General features: G+C 42.1%; 1 protein-coding gene across 1 annotated transcript; it reads right to left on the bottom strand.

The window, feature by feature from the left end:
* Window positions 1–3,643: 3,643 nt before the first annotated feature.
* On the bottom strand, window positions 3,644–17,479 carry trim8a (tripartite motif containing 8a). The gene is made up of 7 exons (XM_083922401.1): window positions 17,233–17,479; window positions 16,077–16,679; window positions 7,019–7,114; window positions 5,893–6,126; window positions 5,685–5,716; window positions 5,009–5,124; window positions 3,644–4,873 (listed from the first exon to the last, which is right to left on the bottom strand). Exons 2-7 carry the CDS (start codon window positions 16,644–16,646, stop codon window positions 4,227–4,229), a joined length of 1,695 nt encoding a protein of 564 aa, XP_083778527.1. The 5' UTR covers window positions 16,647–16,679; window positions 17,233–17,479; the 3' UTR covers window positions 3,644–4,226.
* Between the last annotated feature and the right edge of the window lie 540 nt (window positions 17,480–18,019).

Genomic DNA, 18,019 nt, shown 5'->3' with positions numbered 1-18,019 from the left:
GGAATTCCATTGCTAGGCAACAGCCTTGTTCCTTATTAACTTCCTGTCAGCCAAGTCATTCACATTCACTGCAACAGGAAATAAACTAGGACACATTTAGAAGGTTTGTTTACAACTTTGCAAAGGTCTTTACGCCCCAGTTACATATTTCATCTGCTCTTCCATATTGTTAAACCTAAGATATTTGATGAGCTCCAACCTCCGACACTTGCACGTGTCACTCCAGCGTGGTTCAAAGTTACTATGGCAACAGCTGTACCGCGCACCGCTGTATTATCTCGCTCAATAACTGCATACAGCTGTTCTCCACAGGGGCCATAATTCATTTATACAAAACTGGTACAGTTCACCTTTCCACACAACCCTTTATGTCTTTGCTTATTTCACTTTTATACGTTGTTTTAACAGAAGACTGCTTTATGTTACAATGATTTCCACTGACAAAAATAGACCTGAAGATCAATAAACACTGGCCACAGATCTTTGTCTTTGATGTTTTTGCAGTGTGTGTGTGTGTGTGTGTGTGTGTGTGTGTGTGTGTGTGTGTGTGTGTGTGTGTGTGTGTGTGTGTGTGTGTGTGTGTGTGTGTGTGTGTGTGTGTGTGTGTGTGTGTGTGTGTGTGTGTGTGTGTGCGTGTGTGTGTGTGTGTGTGTGTGTGTGTGTGTTTGTGTGTACACACTGCTATCCTGGATTGGAGTCCTGGCACTGATTTCAAAGGCCTTATCAGATGAAAGTTAAGCATTCTGCATGGTTGATGAATAGCTGCCCTCTGTGCGTTATGCTCGATATGTCTGTTCCTGTCAGTGTTACTGGGAGAACTGCTCCTAATCCGCATGTGTCCAGACTGATGGTACTAATGCCCACTCGATTATTCCACACACTATGATACTTATGAAGCTCAAAACGAACTGACAGACCGTTACGCACGCTACAAGCTTGTCTATAATATTCATCAAAGGCCTTACATCGCTCTATGATGATCAGGACATTCCAGGAGTTTCTGTGATGTGTTGTCTTTGGGAGTTTCTTTATTCTAAATGTTTACTTTCACCCCACCCTCTAGTTGCTGTATTGACCCTGTGAAATTTTTTTAAGTCCCCCTCCACTCAACAAAAAAAGTCTTCTGTTTCTGTCCTCTAAAATGTCTCACTCTGACCATGGAAATCAATGCTAAACGAAAATATAAATCATATTGGAGTAGTTTGTTCATACTTCAACATGTCTTGAGCGGGAGAGTGCAGCTCTGCAAAGCCCATTCTAAGGAACTGACACAAAAAAACGAGGTGTTTTAGGGTGTATTTTCCCTTTAAGACATTATATATGTATGTGTCTAAAATATGCTCTTGTGACTTGAGCAGCAGTGGATCTGTGGCTGCAATGTGACTGTCGCAGAGCTATTACCGACATCTCAGGAGGCAAACATTTCATCAAATATAAATACACTCAGGGAAATGTAATAAATGTGTGAGAAAGAAACAGAGAGAGAGAGAGCATATGCGCTGTAACTCCAATAGGCTCTGAACAGACCTAGCCACTGACTTAAGCACACAAACAACAGCTGCACAACAGCTGAAGGTTCCCCATGCATTGAAACCACACACACAGCCACACAAACAGCCACATACACACACACACACACACACACACACACACACACACACACACACACACACACACACACACACACACACACACACACACACACACACACACACACACACACACACACACACACACACACACACACACACACACACAAGGAGTACAGTACAGGCTCACGTCCTGTTGCAGACAGAGGCGTGTTGTACTCATCCATATAAAGCTCCAACACACCTGCCACAACAGAGTACAGCTGTCAAGTGCATACCCTATACGTAACCTCACTGAGCGTGCACAAACACACACGCACGCACACATACACACGCACGCAACTTCAGAAAAACAGTAACTGGCTGATTGTGCGGTGACACCTGAGCACACATCCACTCATAAAACAGGATTCGACTCGCACCAAGCCAGCTGAGGCGGCACAAACCCAACACTCAAAGAGCAACACACCTTTCCCAAACTTGTGCTAATGTAAAGATTGATAAGCGACTATTAGACTGTGTAATGATTTGTGATGATTCAAAATGTTGCCAATGAAATCTGATTCGGAATACTTTTTTTTTTTTTTTTTTTACAATTTTCAGACTAAATAAGACATCATTGACATGTAAATCCCTAATCTGGACGTTGCTTGTTACAGTTTAATTGGCGACGTTGATATAAACATGCAGCTGTGAATGAAATTATTTATATGGATTAAATTAATGGTATGGCCTCCTTCAGGATATCTACTGTATGTTTTATTAATAACACACAGAAGGAATGGTGCTCAAGGGGAATGCTAATAGGCTCCCCCCCCCCCCCCCCCCCCCCACACACACACACACACACACACACACACACACACACACACACACACACACACACACACACACACACACACACACACACACACACACACACACACACACACACACACACACACACACACACACACACACACACACACACACACACACACACACACACACACACACACAAATCTCAAATCTCAAATCAAAAATGTCAGATTCATGCCACACTGTAACTAAACCTCAGCTCCTCCTCCTCTACCTCATGAAAACACCCCTAAAGGGGGCCGGGTTCTCTGGAAATTATATCAGAAAATTTTAGTATTCACTCTTGAATTTAAAAAGAAAAAAGAAACAAAAAAAGCTGACAGGACAAGACAAAAGGAGAACGAAACAGGGGGGTAGGACATTTAATAACCCATAAATAAGTGATGTGCCTCACTTGCTCTGTATCCCCCTCCTCTCTAATCATTCCTCCCATTCTCCTCTCCTCCCTCTAAGCCCTCCACCCCGCCCCACAGCTCACTCCCTCTATCTCACCGTCTAGCTGGGGATGAAAGGAGTATGACTGACAGATAAGCAGATGACTATGCTATCCCAGCCCTCATTAAAACTCTGCGCTTATATCATCCGCCGCTCAAATCCTCCTCCTCCTCCGCCTCGAGCCCCTGCAAATGATACCTCAGGAGAGGATGAGAGAGAGAAAGAGGTGAGGGGAGGGAGGCGCTGCTCATCAGTTATTCCTGTTCTCTGACCTAACTCGACAATGAGCTCCAATAATGGGACAAAGAGGGATGAGACAGAGATTTTGCCAGAGACCAGGATGTTGACGAGGAAGTGAATTGTCCTAAATTGGCAGATAATGGGGCCTGCTGTGGCCTGGTCTGTAACAAATCATTGTCCAAACCTCCTCCACCGTGTTCGTTCTGAGATTCCCCTGAAAGCAGCAGATCTCAAACATGTGGTCAGTGTCATTTTTTTTCTTCTTTTGAGCCTGTGAATAGATTTTGGGTGGGCTGCACTGCTAAAAAAGGCATTCTTTTTATAGGAGGCTCTGACATTTCATCTGTAAACTGGCGAGTGAAACTGTAAAACCTCTTAACCTAAACAAATCACAGACCTTTGCATACCTCTGTTTAAAGTTTACAATATAACCATGGATAAAAGCCCACAAGATAAACCAATGCTTAAAATACAACAAAAGGTAAATGAATATGCTTGTTTATTCAGTATTTTCCACCGATTTTGGTTTATTCATAATCTTGTATAAAAATTCATGAAAAACCGGACAAGCATTTGGAGTCCAGTGTGTTTTCTAAAGCCACATGGACTTCGGAGTGCAAGGAGAGGCTCCCTGCATGCTTTCAGCCGCAAACAGGAAATAATCAAGAGCTAGGAACTTGCAACTACAATAAGAGCGTGTTAATAGTCTTTTTAGGCACTGAAGTCTCTGGAGTCCTGTGTCAGGACTTGCGGTGAAAGATGTGTTGTTTTTCTTTAGTTCACTGCTTGAATTGATTTAAGTCTACATGATTCAAATGAGCACTTCCAGTAGAGTTGAAACAGAAAATAAATTAAAATGCAAACTTGTTTTTTAAAAATTAAACATCACTACTGTCATACATTCAGGACGTAAACAGGGCTACCTACGTTAACGGGTTCATGGTTTCCCAAAGTGGGATCAAGTACTGTAAATGACATTATCACAAAGGGGTGTTTGAGACACAAGCTGATAACATATCTCTGAACCAAAATGGAAAGGAACAAAAAGCAAACATGGTAATTCCGATGATAATGCTGACGTGATAAAATGCTGATTCTGGTTTATTACTTGGTCCCGTAATGCTTGGTTGAAGACTGGCCGTACAGCCCGTAGAAGTCAGGGTGCCTGGCTGTCTGTGAGGCTTCCATCAATCCCCTCATGGGGAAATGCTGCAGTGGCTGGCTCGCAGGGAGTGGGGCATGTGGGGGAAACTCCTGAGCGGTCATGGCGGGGAAGGAGTCCGACGCTGGGTACGGAGGCCGGGAACGAGCAGAGGTGGCCCTGGAGCAGCAGCAGTTGTTCAGAGTGCACATCAGTACTTTCCTCCCTTCATACATGACTTGTTGCGAGGCACCTCCACTGGGGAAATGGGGGGAGGAGAATATGGTCCCTGAGTGGTGGCTAGAGCCCGATCCTAGACCCACCATATGATGGGCTGCAGTGTCAAGGAGACGGCTAGGGCCCCCGTGAGGATTCTGGGAGAGGCCGTCAGAGGGATACATGGAGGAAGCACGATGGCTTTGATCGGCCAGGAAGGCCTTTTTGCTGCTGTACAGCAATGGTGGAGGATCCTGGGACGTGGAGTTTGTTGTGTTACTCTCCAGGAAAGCCATACCATATTTCCTCTTCTGTAGTCCTGTCCCCGTGTGGTGGCCAGCAGAGCTGCTGTTAGACTGGACAATCTCAAGAATGGGCACCTCGTTGAACGGTTCTGAGAACGGATGAAAGTAGTAATGAAGAGATAAAGCGATAATAGTTAATTCTGACCATACAATATCGCAGAGATTGATGTTTAATACCTTAAAATATACATTACATATCTTTATTGCAATTTCCTTTTTCTTACCATCCAGCATTTTACGCATGTTCTTTTCTCTCGTTGAAAGTTCGGATAGCAAATGATGAGAGTTGAGCTGGCCCACTCTGAATGGAGGGATAGCACTACTCAGGTGCGAGTTTGCCCTAAAAAAAAAAAAGATATATAAAATACTGCTGATCAGCTTCAATTGGCCGTTTGCATCCTCGCTTGAGATGCATTCTGCGACTTGAGACTTGCATTTTACTTGACCAGAAGACTGGAAGCATACTTTGCTTGTCAAATAACGTATACCTTACATGTGAAGTATCTCTCCTTTATGCGTGCACACTGAGTAGGAATATGTAAACAATGAGATAAGAAATAGAATTGGGTTGATATATATATATATATTCCTCTGTATTTAGTGTCCTCCCAATTTGCACAGGTATATGAAAAATAAATTGATGCTGGGAAGAGTTTTGGATTATCCAATGTTCTAACCTCAGTGACAGCAGAATAAGGGCCAGTGCATAAAAAAGGGTTTAGTTCAAAGGAATGAACAGAATCACCATATTAAATGTCTAAAATATGTAGCTATTTAATAATACCAAATTACTGCTTGTTTCTTATGTAAATGCATTACTAATAAGATATTGCACATAAAAAGTTGTCTTGTATTTCTCTGTACCTTCTAGTGAAACAGAATAGACTTAGAAATGCTTACCTATCCATTAGCAGCTGGTAAGGTTTGGTGTTCTGAAAAAGACAATAAGATGCACAAGTCAGACTCACAATCTCACAATAAGTGGTACTAACGGTTTTATATGTGGCAATACGTTTTGTGTTCTGTGGCTACAAATACCGCAAACCATTTTCAGTAGGAGTGTGAATTGTGTGTTTGCGTGGCTGTACAGACACAAATGCATTTGTACCTTCATGAAGTTAATGCCGTCTGCTCTTTTGAAGAAAGTCTGTACTGAGCTGAGGAGTTTTTCTGCTTCCTGGCGCCTCTCGTTGACCTGCAAGACCTGCTGGGAGTTTTTCCTCAGATACATGGTGTAGGAGCTCTCTAGCATCTGCATGGTTTCAGCCTGGTTCGCGTCTAACACCGCATGCATCCTCTGATACTGGGCCCTCACATGCTCCTTCAGTTCAGACACTGCATCCTGTGGAGAGAGGATAGGTTAGGGATAAGTTCACAGACACACACAGACACACACACACACAGACACACAGACACACACAGACACAGACACAGACACAGACACACACACACACACACACACACACACACACACACACACACACACACACACACACACACACACACACACACACACACACACACACACACACACACACACACACACACACACACACACACACACACACACACACACACACACACACACACACACACACACACACACACACACACACACACACACACACACACACACACACACACACACCATGATAAATTCAGTTGTATAATGTCTTTGGTGGCTCAGGAGGAGCTATTGTCATGTCGAAAAAAAATTACTCAAAGGTCACTTTTAATTTCACCGTTCTTTCTTTAATCTGTCTCTCGCGAGTCCCCCAGAAGGTGAATATTAAAGTGCTGGAGTGCAAATTTTAACAAACAACTTTGCATTTTTACCAATTACGTCTGCAGAAAACAAGTAAAGACCTTGGATACAATTTTTTTTTAAAAAAAGGTTTAAATACAGAGTAAATAAATTGATGTCTTCAGTTATTGTAGGTCCAAGCATATTTTTGTTTACTTCATTTTGTGGAATCGGTGCTTTTTGAAGTTAGAAAGTCATTCGCAAAATTACCTTTCCACCCTAATGCAAAAAGCCATTCAACACTATAGATAAATATCATTCTCCTTTCATTTTGAAACAGTGAACAAAGGTACAGAATCATTTCATTACACCAGTGTGTGGGTGAGACACAAAACCCATATGATGACAAAAAAAAAGAAAGACAATTACTGATAATTCAGTTCAGAATTGTGTTTCCGTAAGTACAAGAAGTGTGTGTGTCGTACTGTACCTTCATCAGCGTCTTGTCTGACTCCAGCTTGGTGAGCTGCTCATCGATGCTCTGAACACGACCATCCAGTCTGCCTTGCTGCCTCATTAGCAGGGCCTGTGGAGAGGTGACATACAAGAGGTGGATTAGACAGATGAACAACAACTTGATACACAGAAAATGGAAAAAACAACAAAAAAACCTCTTTCTTAAATCTCAGACCTCTGATGTGACCTCAGCAGACCTGGTTGCTATTCATGAGTCACTAAGACAACCTCCACAATCCTGATTAAACGGAGGTAACAACAGCTGCCAGCAGCAGCCGCATGTATTTATCGATGAGGAAAGCACCAGCAAAGGTCAATGCAATTGCACAAATCCATCTCTGATGGCTTCTAAGTTCGTCAGGGACTGCGCTACATCAAGTGAAGTCCATTGTTGGGACCAACCTCACTTCCTCTGTGGGCTGAATCAGAGTGCAAAGGTCAGTAATAGAGTCGGTAAACATAATCCTTCTCCATTTACTGCAGGAGATGGAAATCAATCTACTGTCACAGGCTGACAGCTAACTAGGAACAGGGGAGGGCAGGTACGCTTTTTAATGAACCGTTTCTGCATGGGAAAGGCACCATGCCCAGATAAGAGAAAACCTGCTGTCATGGCAACAAAACCATGTGTATGTATTTATATGTGAAAGCTAATGTGTATGTGAGGGACCAGGAGGGAGCAAAAAGCGGGGGTGCCTCCCTACCCCTCTCTGCTTTCTCATTTTGCCACATGCATAGCTCTCATTGTTTGCACTGGCCTCTGTGTCAGTGACAGATTGTCATGTCTGTGTGCATAATGCTGGGGCCTGCTCTCCCCCCACCGCATGGGTGTACATGGGAGAAAGGGAATGGGAGGAAAAGTGCTATTGGGCTCTACTTGCATATGCCAAGAATGGAGAGAAAGAAAGTGAGAAAGACATACATAAAGAGAGCGAAATTAACAAAGGGAAAGTTTGAATCAAAAAAGAGAGATAGGGAGACTGAGGACATTCCTGCGGTCTCTAGTGAGCCAGTTTCAGGGTAGCTACGTTGTGGTATCACAGCAACAGGCCTCTTCAGCTGCTTACAACACTCATGGAGTCTTACAACAACTAGCTGACCACTATACTAAACCACAGTGAACACTTCCAGCAGTCCATTTAGTTTATAAAACAAAACAACCAAAAAAAACAACAACCTTCAAACGACATTAAATTAGCCAATACATACTAGTACACCTGCTTTTGATCGTATATTCTTTAAAACTGTCCTTTTTAGTGCAGAAGAGCTGACAATTTTCACACCTGGGAAAGGGCAGAAATATTTCTGTCTCTTCAGGTTCACATGGTTTACAATTTAAGATTAGATTGGATTATGACCTGGACTTTGGGCTATTGACAAATGATGCATTTCCAAGGGAAAGAACACATAATGAATATAAAAGTAGCATTCAAAGCAGCATGAAGTGAATTTTTAGGCCACTAAGGGACAGTGGAACTACGTCTATATGCAACATTGGCATATTATCACTATAAACTGTTCTCCCCTAAAGTGCAGTAACTACGAAATAACTAATAGCATGAGTTCTGCACTGTTTTGGGCCTGAAAGTATGGAGGTATGGATTAGTTTTTGGTTAAGAAATATCCATTATTGATGTGCCAACTATTCATTTGTTGAGACAGTAAACAAACATTAAAGCCAATTTGTTTAAATTATTACTGCACGTTTGCTTTGTGGGTCAGAGTTGGTGGTGAATGTATGAGAGAATTAAACACCCGGCAGACAAGAACCAATATTCTTATTAATTTAGGGTTATGTCTCTGGCCACCCAACAAAAGTAAGGTATTTTTCAAAGAGATTATTTTTTTGTCAGTTTTCAAGCCTTTTATTAAATAGGACAGATGGGAAATGGGGTAAGCAAAGGGCAGCAGATCGGAGTCGAACCCCCGGCCGCTGCCTCGAGGACCTTCAGCCTCTTTACATGGGGGGGCTGCTCTAACCACTGTGCTACAGGCCACCCCGTGAGCTACTTTTCACATAAATTCCGCACTTATGCCCTTAAGAAATTCTGCCATTACGCCAGAATAATGCTATTGCCAGAAAAAAAGAGGCGTGTGTAAACACAACATCGCTGGCATTTAGAGCCTGTGCGCATACCGACTGTTCCTTTCACACAAATATCTATTCAGCTTTGTTACTGCCTCACCTGCTGTCTTAACTGCAGAACAACCCTGTCCCCACATTCTGTGTTCGCACTTATAAAGAATGACGAGGCGAAGTTACGGCGCAACATTCCCACCTTGAACAGGCTGAGTGTCAGCTTTAAGCACTGTTTTGGTCTCCACCAACTCCTATGTGGCTTCTTAGCAGCTAAATGCTCCTCAATGTTAGCTCATCTCTGGTTGAGTGCCCAGCTTATGAAAGTGTGAATGTATCCTATAAAATCCACAATGGAAAGAAAATAGTATAGCTCATGGTATGTTCACTACTTTCCCACACAATCCCACAATGATATTGTTGGGAGTGAAACATTGAGTGTCTATTATATAGAGCACTGCAGGAATGAGTCCTTAAACCTGTGATTTAGCATTTTCCATGTTTTTTTTTAAAATGGGTTTTTCATTAGATGTCTGTAATAAGGTCTGTGGTTAATAGAGGCTTAAGAGACTTTCTCGTTTTGTTATTCAACAGTAGTATGTCAGTAAATACCCCATTCCTTAATATTTGTAGTCTGAGGAATAAAATTCATGATCTTACTTTATTTTTGCAACTTAATAAAATAGACATACTTATGATTTCTGAAACCCATCTGGATGACTTTGTAGACAATACAGATGTTGATATAGGGGGGTTTTCAATTTATAGACATGATCGGAACAGGTTTGGTGGTGGCGTGGCCATCTACATACGTAATCATTTCCCTGTGAAACTGAGACATGACTTAATGGTTGATGAAGTTGAAGTGTTATGGTTACAGGTGCAACTTCCATTCTTAAAACCAATACTTATTGGCTGCTGTTATAGGCCACCGAGTGCCAGGATAGAGTATTTAAATGATTTATGCAATATGCTGGACAAAGTGACCGAGGAAAACAGGGAGTTATACTGGCTGGGTGATCTAAATATTGATTGGTTATCTGATTGTCCTCTGAAGAATAAGCTTAAATCTATGACAGACACCTGTGGCTTATCTCAATTAATTGATCAACCCACAAGAATTTCAAGTAATAGTCTGGGATCTTTAACCTCAAAATGTATTGATCATATTTACACTAATAATCCTGATCTATGCTCAACACCTGTTTCTGTAATAGTTGGCTTCAGTGACCATAACTGTGTTGCTGTCTCCAGGAGATCAAAGCTACCTAGATCATGTCCTAAAATCATCATGAAAAGATCATATAGAGCATTTAATGAGGAGAACTTTCTTAAGGATCTGTCTAACATTAATTGGGATTTGGTGTGTGCCATTGATGATGTCGATATATCCCTTAAGCTATTCATGGATCTTTACATGGGAGTTGTCAACAATCATGCCCCACTTAAAACATTTTCTGTTAAAGCCAAAAGTGCCCCTTGGATCGACACTGAATTAAAGTCTTTGATGGCTCAAAGGGATGAAGCCAAAAAGGTTTTTGTTCTTTCGGGCTCTCTTGAAGACAGAAAATGTTACTGTACTTTAAGGAATCAAGTAACCAAGGTGAACAGAGAGAAAAAGAAACAACATTTTCAAAAGAGGATCTACAATAGTTGTACAGATAGCAAGAGAATGTGGAATGTTCTAAATGAAATCATGGGGAAAAAATCTACCTGTACTTCTTTTGTTGAAGTGAATGGAGTTTATTTAACCAAGCCATCACAGATTGCTAATTATTTTAATGATTACTTTGTCAATAAGGTTACCAAACTCCGAGAGAGCATGGATTGTACAGTTGTATCAAACTCTGATGAGCTGATCAAAAAGTTCATTATGCAGGACAAAGAGTGTACTTTTGAATTCAATCAGGTTGATGTTGTGCAGGTGGAAATGTTGCTGAGATCTTTGACTATGGGTGGGTCTGCTGGTACAGACAATTTAGATAGCAAGCTGTTGAGATTATCCGTGGAACATATTTCTAAACCAATCTGTCACATATTCAACAGATGTCTCACTAGTGGTGTGTGTCCAACAATCTGGAAGGAGGGAAAGATCATTCCTTTACCCAAAGACACAAAATCCACTTTCTGTGGCCCGAATAGTAGGCCTATTAGCATTTTGCCTGTTCTTAGTAAATTGCTGGAAAAGATTGTATTTAAGCAAGTACAACATTACTTTTCTCATAATAATTTAACAACTAAGTTCCAACATGCATATAGGTCTGGTCATTCCACCTGCACTGCAATGACCCAAATGTCTGATAGTTGGTTAACATCAATTGATGCCTCAATGCTTGTTGGTACTGTATTACTCGACTTCAGTGCTGCTTTTGATGTGATCGACCATGACATTTTGATTTCCAAACTTGTTAGTTATGGTTTCACTTCTTCTGCTATCAAGTGGTTTGCAAGCTATCTGTCTGATAGGTCTCAAAAAGTTTATTTTAATGGTGCATTATCTTGCAAGAAGTCTCTTGAATGTGGGGTCCCACAAGGAAGCTGCCTCGGACCTCTTTTATTTTCCATTTTTACTAATGATATGCCGTATGTGCTCAATAAGACAACATTGACCATGTATGCAGATGACTCTACTCTGTATTATGCAGCACCTACATGCTCAGAACTTAATCAGGTTCTGTCTTGTGAGATAACTGAATTATTTAACTGGATTAAAACAAATAGACTTATCCTAAATATATCAAAAACGACGGCAATAATATTTGGTTCTAGAAGTAGATTATCACATAATCCAACAATAAATGTGCAATTGAACGGCCAGAACATTCAGCAAGTAAAAACTGTGAAACTCCTTGGACTCTGGCTTGATTGCACATTATCATGGTCTGATCATATCAACAAAGTTGTGGGCAAGATGGGTAGAGCTGTTGCAATTACACGTAAATGTGCACCATTCATCAATCCGCAGTTGCTAAAAAGTGTTGTTTGTACATTGGTGCTATGCCATTTAGACTATTGTTCTGCTGTATGGGCTGCTGCATCAAACTGTCTGCTAAAACAATTACAAGTGGCTCAAAACAAAGCTGCAAGACTGGTTCTTAGTTGTTCCACAAGAACTAGTGTTACTGTGATGCATGAACGTCTTGGTTGGCTGACGGTCGAGCATAGACTATCTGCAAACATTTTAATATACTATCACAGAATTATTAATACCAAAACTCCTGGATCTTTTTATGATAAAATAACATATTGCTCAGATTCACATTCGCACTACACTAGAGGAGCGGATAGTCGACAAATAGCATTACCACTACCCAAATCAAACTCAATGAAAAGGACTGTATTTTATAGGGCAACTGTTCTTTGGAACAATCTACCTGTTATGATTCGCGATACAAAGGGAAAATTTGCTTTTAAAAAGAGACTAAGAAGGTTTTATTCATTTTAATTGTTTGACCCAGCAAGGATTGTCCTGTTTATTAATGTATGAACGGAATTTTATCCTTCAACTTTTTTTATTGTTTTTAATGTTTTTATTTATTTTTATTATTGTTCTTAATTTTAAGCTCTTTATTTGTTGTTGTGTTTTTATTTTTTTTATTTGTTTCTTATTTTTGGCTAAGGTTGTGACCTTGCCAATTTAAGTGTGTAAAACTGTTTTATGACCTCGGTGGACCCCAGGAAGACTAGCTCTCGTCTAGGCGTCAGCTAATGGGGATCCTTTTCAATAAATTCAAATTCAAATTCAAATTCCTGAATTTTGAAGCTTGTACGTGTCTTTAAAGAAGGTAGCTGCTAACACGTGGCTAAAAGATACAAACGTTGAACATGCATAATCAGTTGGAAGCGGCTCCTTGTATTGTTCGATCGTATCACGCGTTCTATCAGCATGCACACGAGGACTGTGGATGTTTTAAGAGTGCAGCACCGGTTCAGCACATTTCACCATAGCATATCTTGTTCTACTTAACACGTCAATGACGAGGACACACAGGCGCACCACAAGCACACACAATAAAAGAGAAGACTGCAGAAAGATGTGAATGATGATTGACCAAATGTTTTCATATACTTTCATCATGTTTGTGAGGCCTTAAAGGGGAACTACGACTCTTTTCAAAATTCATACATGTTATTCCTATGGTCTAAGGCGGTCCAAACATATAAGTGACCATGAACAGTTCATTTTGGTATTAAAAAAAGGAAACAAACAAAAACATTCTCCCATTGATTGTCTAGACTTTATAATCACTTATCTGGTTTCTGGCTTTCAGAAAGAGTATGTCACGTTCACAAATATTGATTGAACTTTCCTTGGCCATGAAAATAACATTTGAATTTTTTATTTAGGAGGTGTGGCCCTTTAAATATACGCACAAGTACCATAATGACTTTGTTTTGGAGAAGCAACTAGTAGTATCATCTAATGATAAATGTAATAACTACGTAACGATGTGGTGACATGGTTGCATCTTCTCACTGAGACTGGCAGTATTCGTGTTGAAAATCAACAGTGATGTGGTACTTACTTAATCATGTGTCACACACTCATAACCCATCCCACACCTGTACCACATTACATCTTGCTTATACAGGCAGTATCATCTGAACAGTCCTCTTCAAACAACCTATAATACCTGACTCCGTCCTGCAAACACACATGGTGCCAAGTTACTTGGCTGCATTTCTTGTTTTATCCAGTTTTTCATGTAATGTGTGCACAATACTTTTCAGACTGTCTTAACATGCTTCATACAAGCTCAGTGGTATAATCTCATACGTTCTGTTTAGCCAAAAACAGGAAGGAACCCCATTGGGTTACTGCCATCATAAATGGTGCATGTGCAGAAAACATAATGGCAACAGCTTCTCTCTGCCTGGATACTTCTGCTCAACAACTGTGTCTTCCTCATTTCGCCATGTTTCCTCCAATTCCCTTTTTTTGTCTTGTTTGCTTGAAATAGCATAAGGGGACAGAAGGGAACTGTTGGTTGCTGATCTCTCTCTAGCAGCGTGAAAGCCTACCTTTATCAAGATTAAATCCGCCAATGATCACTTTCCCCACTGTCCTATTTAGGCACCCAGACACCCGCGGGTTGCCAGGAAGCTCATGTTTAAATGAGGAGCCTCAGGCTCAATGAACAGAGAGCCTCTTTCACAATCAACTGACAACTATTCCCCACGTCTGATGTCAATGGACTGCCCTCAGCATTCTGGGGAACTGACTCACTCCAGCCCAGATACAAGCAACTGCAAATGGCAGAGCTTCCATGAGTGATGGTTTCCTGCTGAGGTGCCTGAGAAAACCAAGGTGAGGCTGCGTGGGAGGGCTCCTCCTCCGCCTGTCCCAAGGACGACATTACTATTATATTACTCTGCCTTTAGCGTCGTTAAATTACCAGCAAGTCGGCAAAAGGCTACTATAAAACCCTCCTCTGAGAGCCAAAGATATGAACATATCTACGTCGGTTTTTCCCTTTTCGTTTATCCCAAAAACAACAAGAGTGCTGCCAGGGGAATTTAAAATCTGTTTACTAAAATAGACCACAGCTCTGTCAAAGAGACCGACCTCTTCGTAAGAAATATAGAGAGGCCACTCTGGCCTCAAATTACTTGAAGAAATGAGCCAGAGTAAAAGAAGCGTAACTTATGGCTATTGCCACATTTATCAGTAATAGAGCGCACTTTGTGTCTGAACGCCCAAGTATGGACAGTGTTAATGTGAGAAGACCTAGGAACTCTGACTCCTGGATAACTCAGTTCACCCTGTGAACATACAGTTGTGAAAGAACAGAAAGATGTGTGTGTGTGTGTGTGTGTGTGTGTGTGTGTGTGTGTGTGTGTGTGTGTGTGTGTGTGTGTGTGTGTGTGTGTGTGTGTGTGTGTGTGTGTGTGTGTGTGTGTGTGTGTGTGTGTGTGTGTATGTGTAGAGCAGCTGTGGAAAGGGCTGAACAGACATCTTTTGTCCCAATAATAGCTCTGAACCAGAGCAACAGTTTGCACCAAAGACTTTAACCGATTTAGAGCTTTGTGACCCACACACTGGAAAGAAGCGCGCCTGTAACTTTCCCAACTGGAATAATATGATCACCAAATGTATCAACAAGACCCCAACACGGCAGATGCTAAAATGAATAGGATTCTCACTTCCGCCCCTTCGCTGATCACTGGACAAACAGAGAAGAAACATGTATAAGGCAGTGTGGGTGGTTGTTTTTTTGCCACTTACATTAGACTTGTGAAAAGAGAGCAAAGTGAAATAAGTATAGAACTGAGGAAAATACAGAAGTGGACGCAGCCGTAACCCCCTGGCCTTATGCGAGACACATTCCTACAGACATACGGAGGTCAACACTTTCGGGGCAGTTCCTTATTCACCTGCTGTCAGTAAGATTTACACACATACTGCAGAATCTATTCTCCCTTTCCCTTCTTTTCTCCCTCTGTCTCCCTGAAAACATCCAAGTCATGTGAACCAGCCTCTAAAGCCTTGCCAGTGTGCATTTCCTCAGGAACAAATCCTGAAACTGATCCCTGTAGCTAACATAAACAAACTACATGTGGATCCACCCCCACTGCACAGGGGTCATCCTTTCCGGTGGATGCAGATTGCATCACAGCACTTACCCGAGGGCACAGGGCGGCTAATGTGAAGGCGTGGCGCTGTGGAATGGGCTGGCTTGATCAAGGTTAAAAGCTGTGTGGGACGTATGCCCTGCGTGTGTGTGCATGTGTGCTATCATCGACCCTGAGGGATGGCTTTCACCTGTCCAGTCCTTTCACATCAGATCAGATCAGATTAAAAGAGGATGCAAAAAGAGAAGGGTTTTATAAACCGATGAACTAAAGGAATGTCTGCTTCCTTCCTTCAAGAACTCATGGAAGAAATTGAATCCATCAATACTTTGACAGCTGTTTCAAATGAATGGGTGAGTAAGAGTGGGTCTGATGTATGTACCTGCATTTGTATGCGTTGCGTATCCACATCGCAGACTGTGTGTCTTTGGTTAGTGCAGTGAGAGATGCAGCAGAAGGGACACAGAGCCACCTGCTCTTCCTCACAGTGGAGCAGCCTGTACTCTTCATGGCTGGGACAGGTCCAAGCACTCAGCTCCTCAGCGTCAACCAACAGGTGTCCCGGGGCCGCACACGGCTGCTGTAGGTGCGTCTGGATATGAGTTTGGCAGCAGGGCTCCTTACAGCGTAGGCAGACCTTCCGCACGGGCAGCGGGGGGCCTCGTCTGCAGAGGACACAGTGCAGCACAGCGGGGACTTTGTCAGTGTTCAACGCGTTAAAGCGCTTCACTATGTTGGCAAGCTTAAAGTTCTTCTCCAGCGTGGGTTTCTGCTCGTAGTCGTGGTTGCATTCGGGACAGCGGACCGCGGCGGTGTCTTTGGCCCAAGCCTCAGAGATGCAACCCTTGCAGAAGTTGTGCTTGCAAGGCAGCTGGATGGGCTCATCGAAAACATTCAGGCAAATGGGACAAAGCAGCTCCTCTTCGAAGCAGTTCTTCCAACTTTCATCCATGACTTTAGCCGGACCCGAACTGATGCTGTGCGACTGGAAAAGAACAACTGAGAATGAATTTCTAAAATATGCAGGGTGTTCTTACAATAGATATATAATAAGAATATATAGTAAGTATCCTTGTGGAAATTCAGCCCAACAGTTGTATTTCTACTTGACTTACATCTTGTAGTAAAGAAAGAGCAACCCCACAGGTGGAGATATCAAATGCGTAGTGCAGGAGTATTTCATAATAGTCCCTCCAAACAATTATTGAAGCATTAGCAGGCCGCCTGACTTCACAGAAACAGGTCGGATTAACGCAAGTGTCCAACGCGGTGCAACCCAGTAAAACTTCCGCAACACACGCCAAACTATTGTCACAATAAAACAATTCACATTACGTACATGACAGTATTACATTCCGCTTGTAAATAAATCGCTGGGGGGAACAAGCTGTGGCGATTGAAAGCAAGTGACAACTACAGAATAACACAGGAATAATACAATGTCACACCGAGTTACACCGCTGTCAATAAAGCATTATAGTAGTCTAATAATAACATATTAGATGTATTCTTATAGAGGAAAAGCAACGGTATATTACCAACTATTTATTTTCCATGTCGTCGGCAGACTCCGGTGCACGTTAACGCCGAGCTTCGCATCCAGCCCCGCGATGAGAACCAGCTCCTCCGGTTGGATTACAGCCGTTTGTCCGTGATCGCGCTCAACACCGGGGTTGTTATAGGATTCCCGGTTGTTAGTCAAGGCGGTTTCGCTTTCCCGTCAACTCTTTTGACTAAAATTCAATGGTAAGTGCAGTGAGACTGTGTGTGACTCGTCGGTTAGGGAGCTCAGTGCTTCCACACCGACTGCCCCATCCGATAACGTGATCCGTCACAGAGTTGAGACACAGACGGGGAGGAGCCGAGAGGAGGAAGGCAACAAGGGACTATGGCAAAGGGAAGCGGACACAGCAAGCGCTACCGGAGAGATTGTAAATGACCGGAGACTTTTGTGTGACCTGTCATCCTTTATTGCACCACTGGTCTCGAGTGTGGATCCTGTATGAAAGTAAATCTGTGTCTATAGATTTTGAAATTCAAAAGCCACTGAATTTTCAGCACTGGATATGTATGCACCGAAATTATGTATTTGAATGTTTTGAAGTAAAAAAAAATCCAAAGTTAAAAAATTCAACATGCCAAATTCAGCTGTTAAAATTCAGTGTATGAAATGCGGTGTATTAAATTTAGTGTTGACATCCGGGGAACCAAGGAAGAGCAATCGATTCCAGATACTACTCATAGAGAGCTGTGACAGTGGCTGTTAGTTGGCTAACCCACAACAAACTATGGATATATAAAGATAATAGTATATGATCCACTATG

The sequence above is a fragment of the Echiichthys vipera genome (genome assembly GCF_963691815.1).
Source record: "Echiichthys vipera genome assembly, chromosome: 11".
Classification (NCBI taxonomy): Eukaryota; Metazoa; Chordata; class Actinopteri; order Perciformes; family Trachinidae; genus Echiichthys; species Echiichthys vipera.
This window is presented reverse-complemented; position numbering and strand designations above follow the sequence as displayed.

Bases quoted from the DNA above. Each gene is read 5' to 3' on its own strand.
- trim8a (XM_083922401.1), bottom strand. From the start codon at position 16,646: ATGGATGAAAGTTGGAAGAACTGCTTCGAAGAGGAGCTGCTTTGTCCC. The intron at 6,127-7,018 runs GTACAGTACGAC...CTCTCTCCACAG, and splicing joins CAGACAAGACGCTGATGAAG to GATGCAGTGTCTGAACTGAA. The intron at 5,125-5,684 runs GTAAGCATTTCT...TTTTTTTTTTAG, and splicing joins TACCAGCTGCTAATGGATAG to GGCAAACTCGCACCTGAGTA.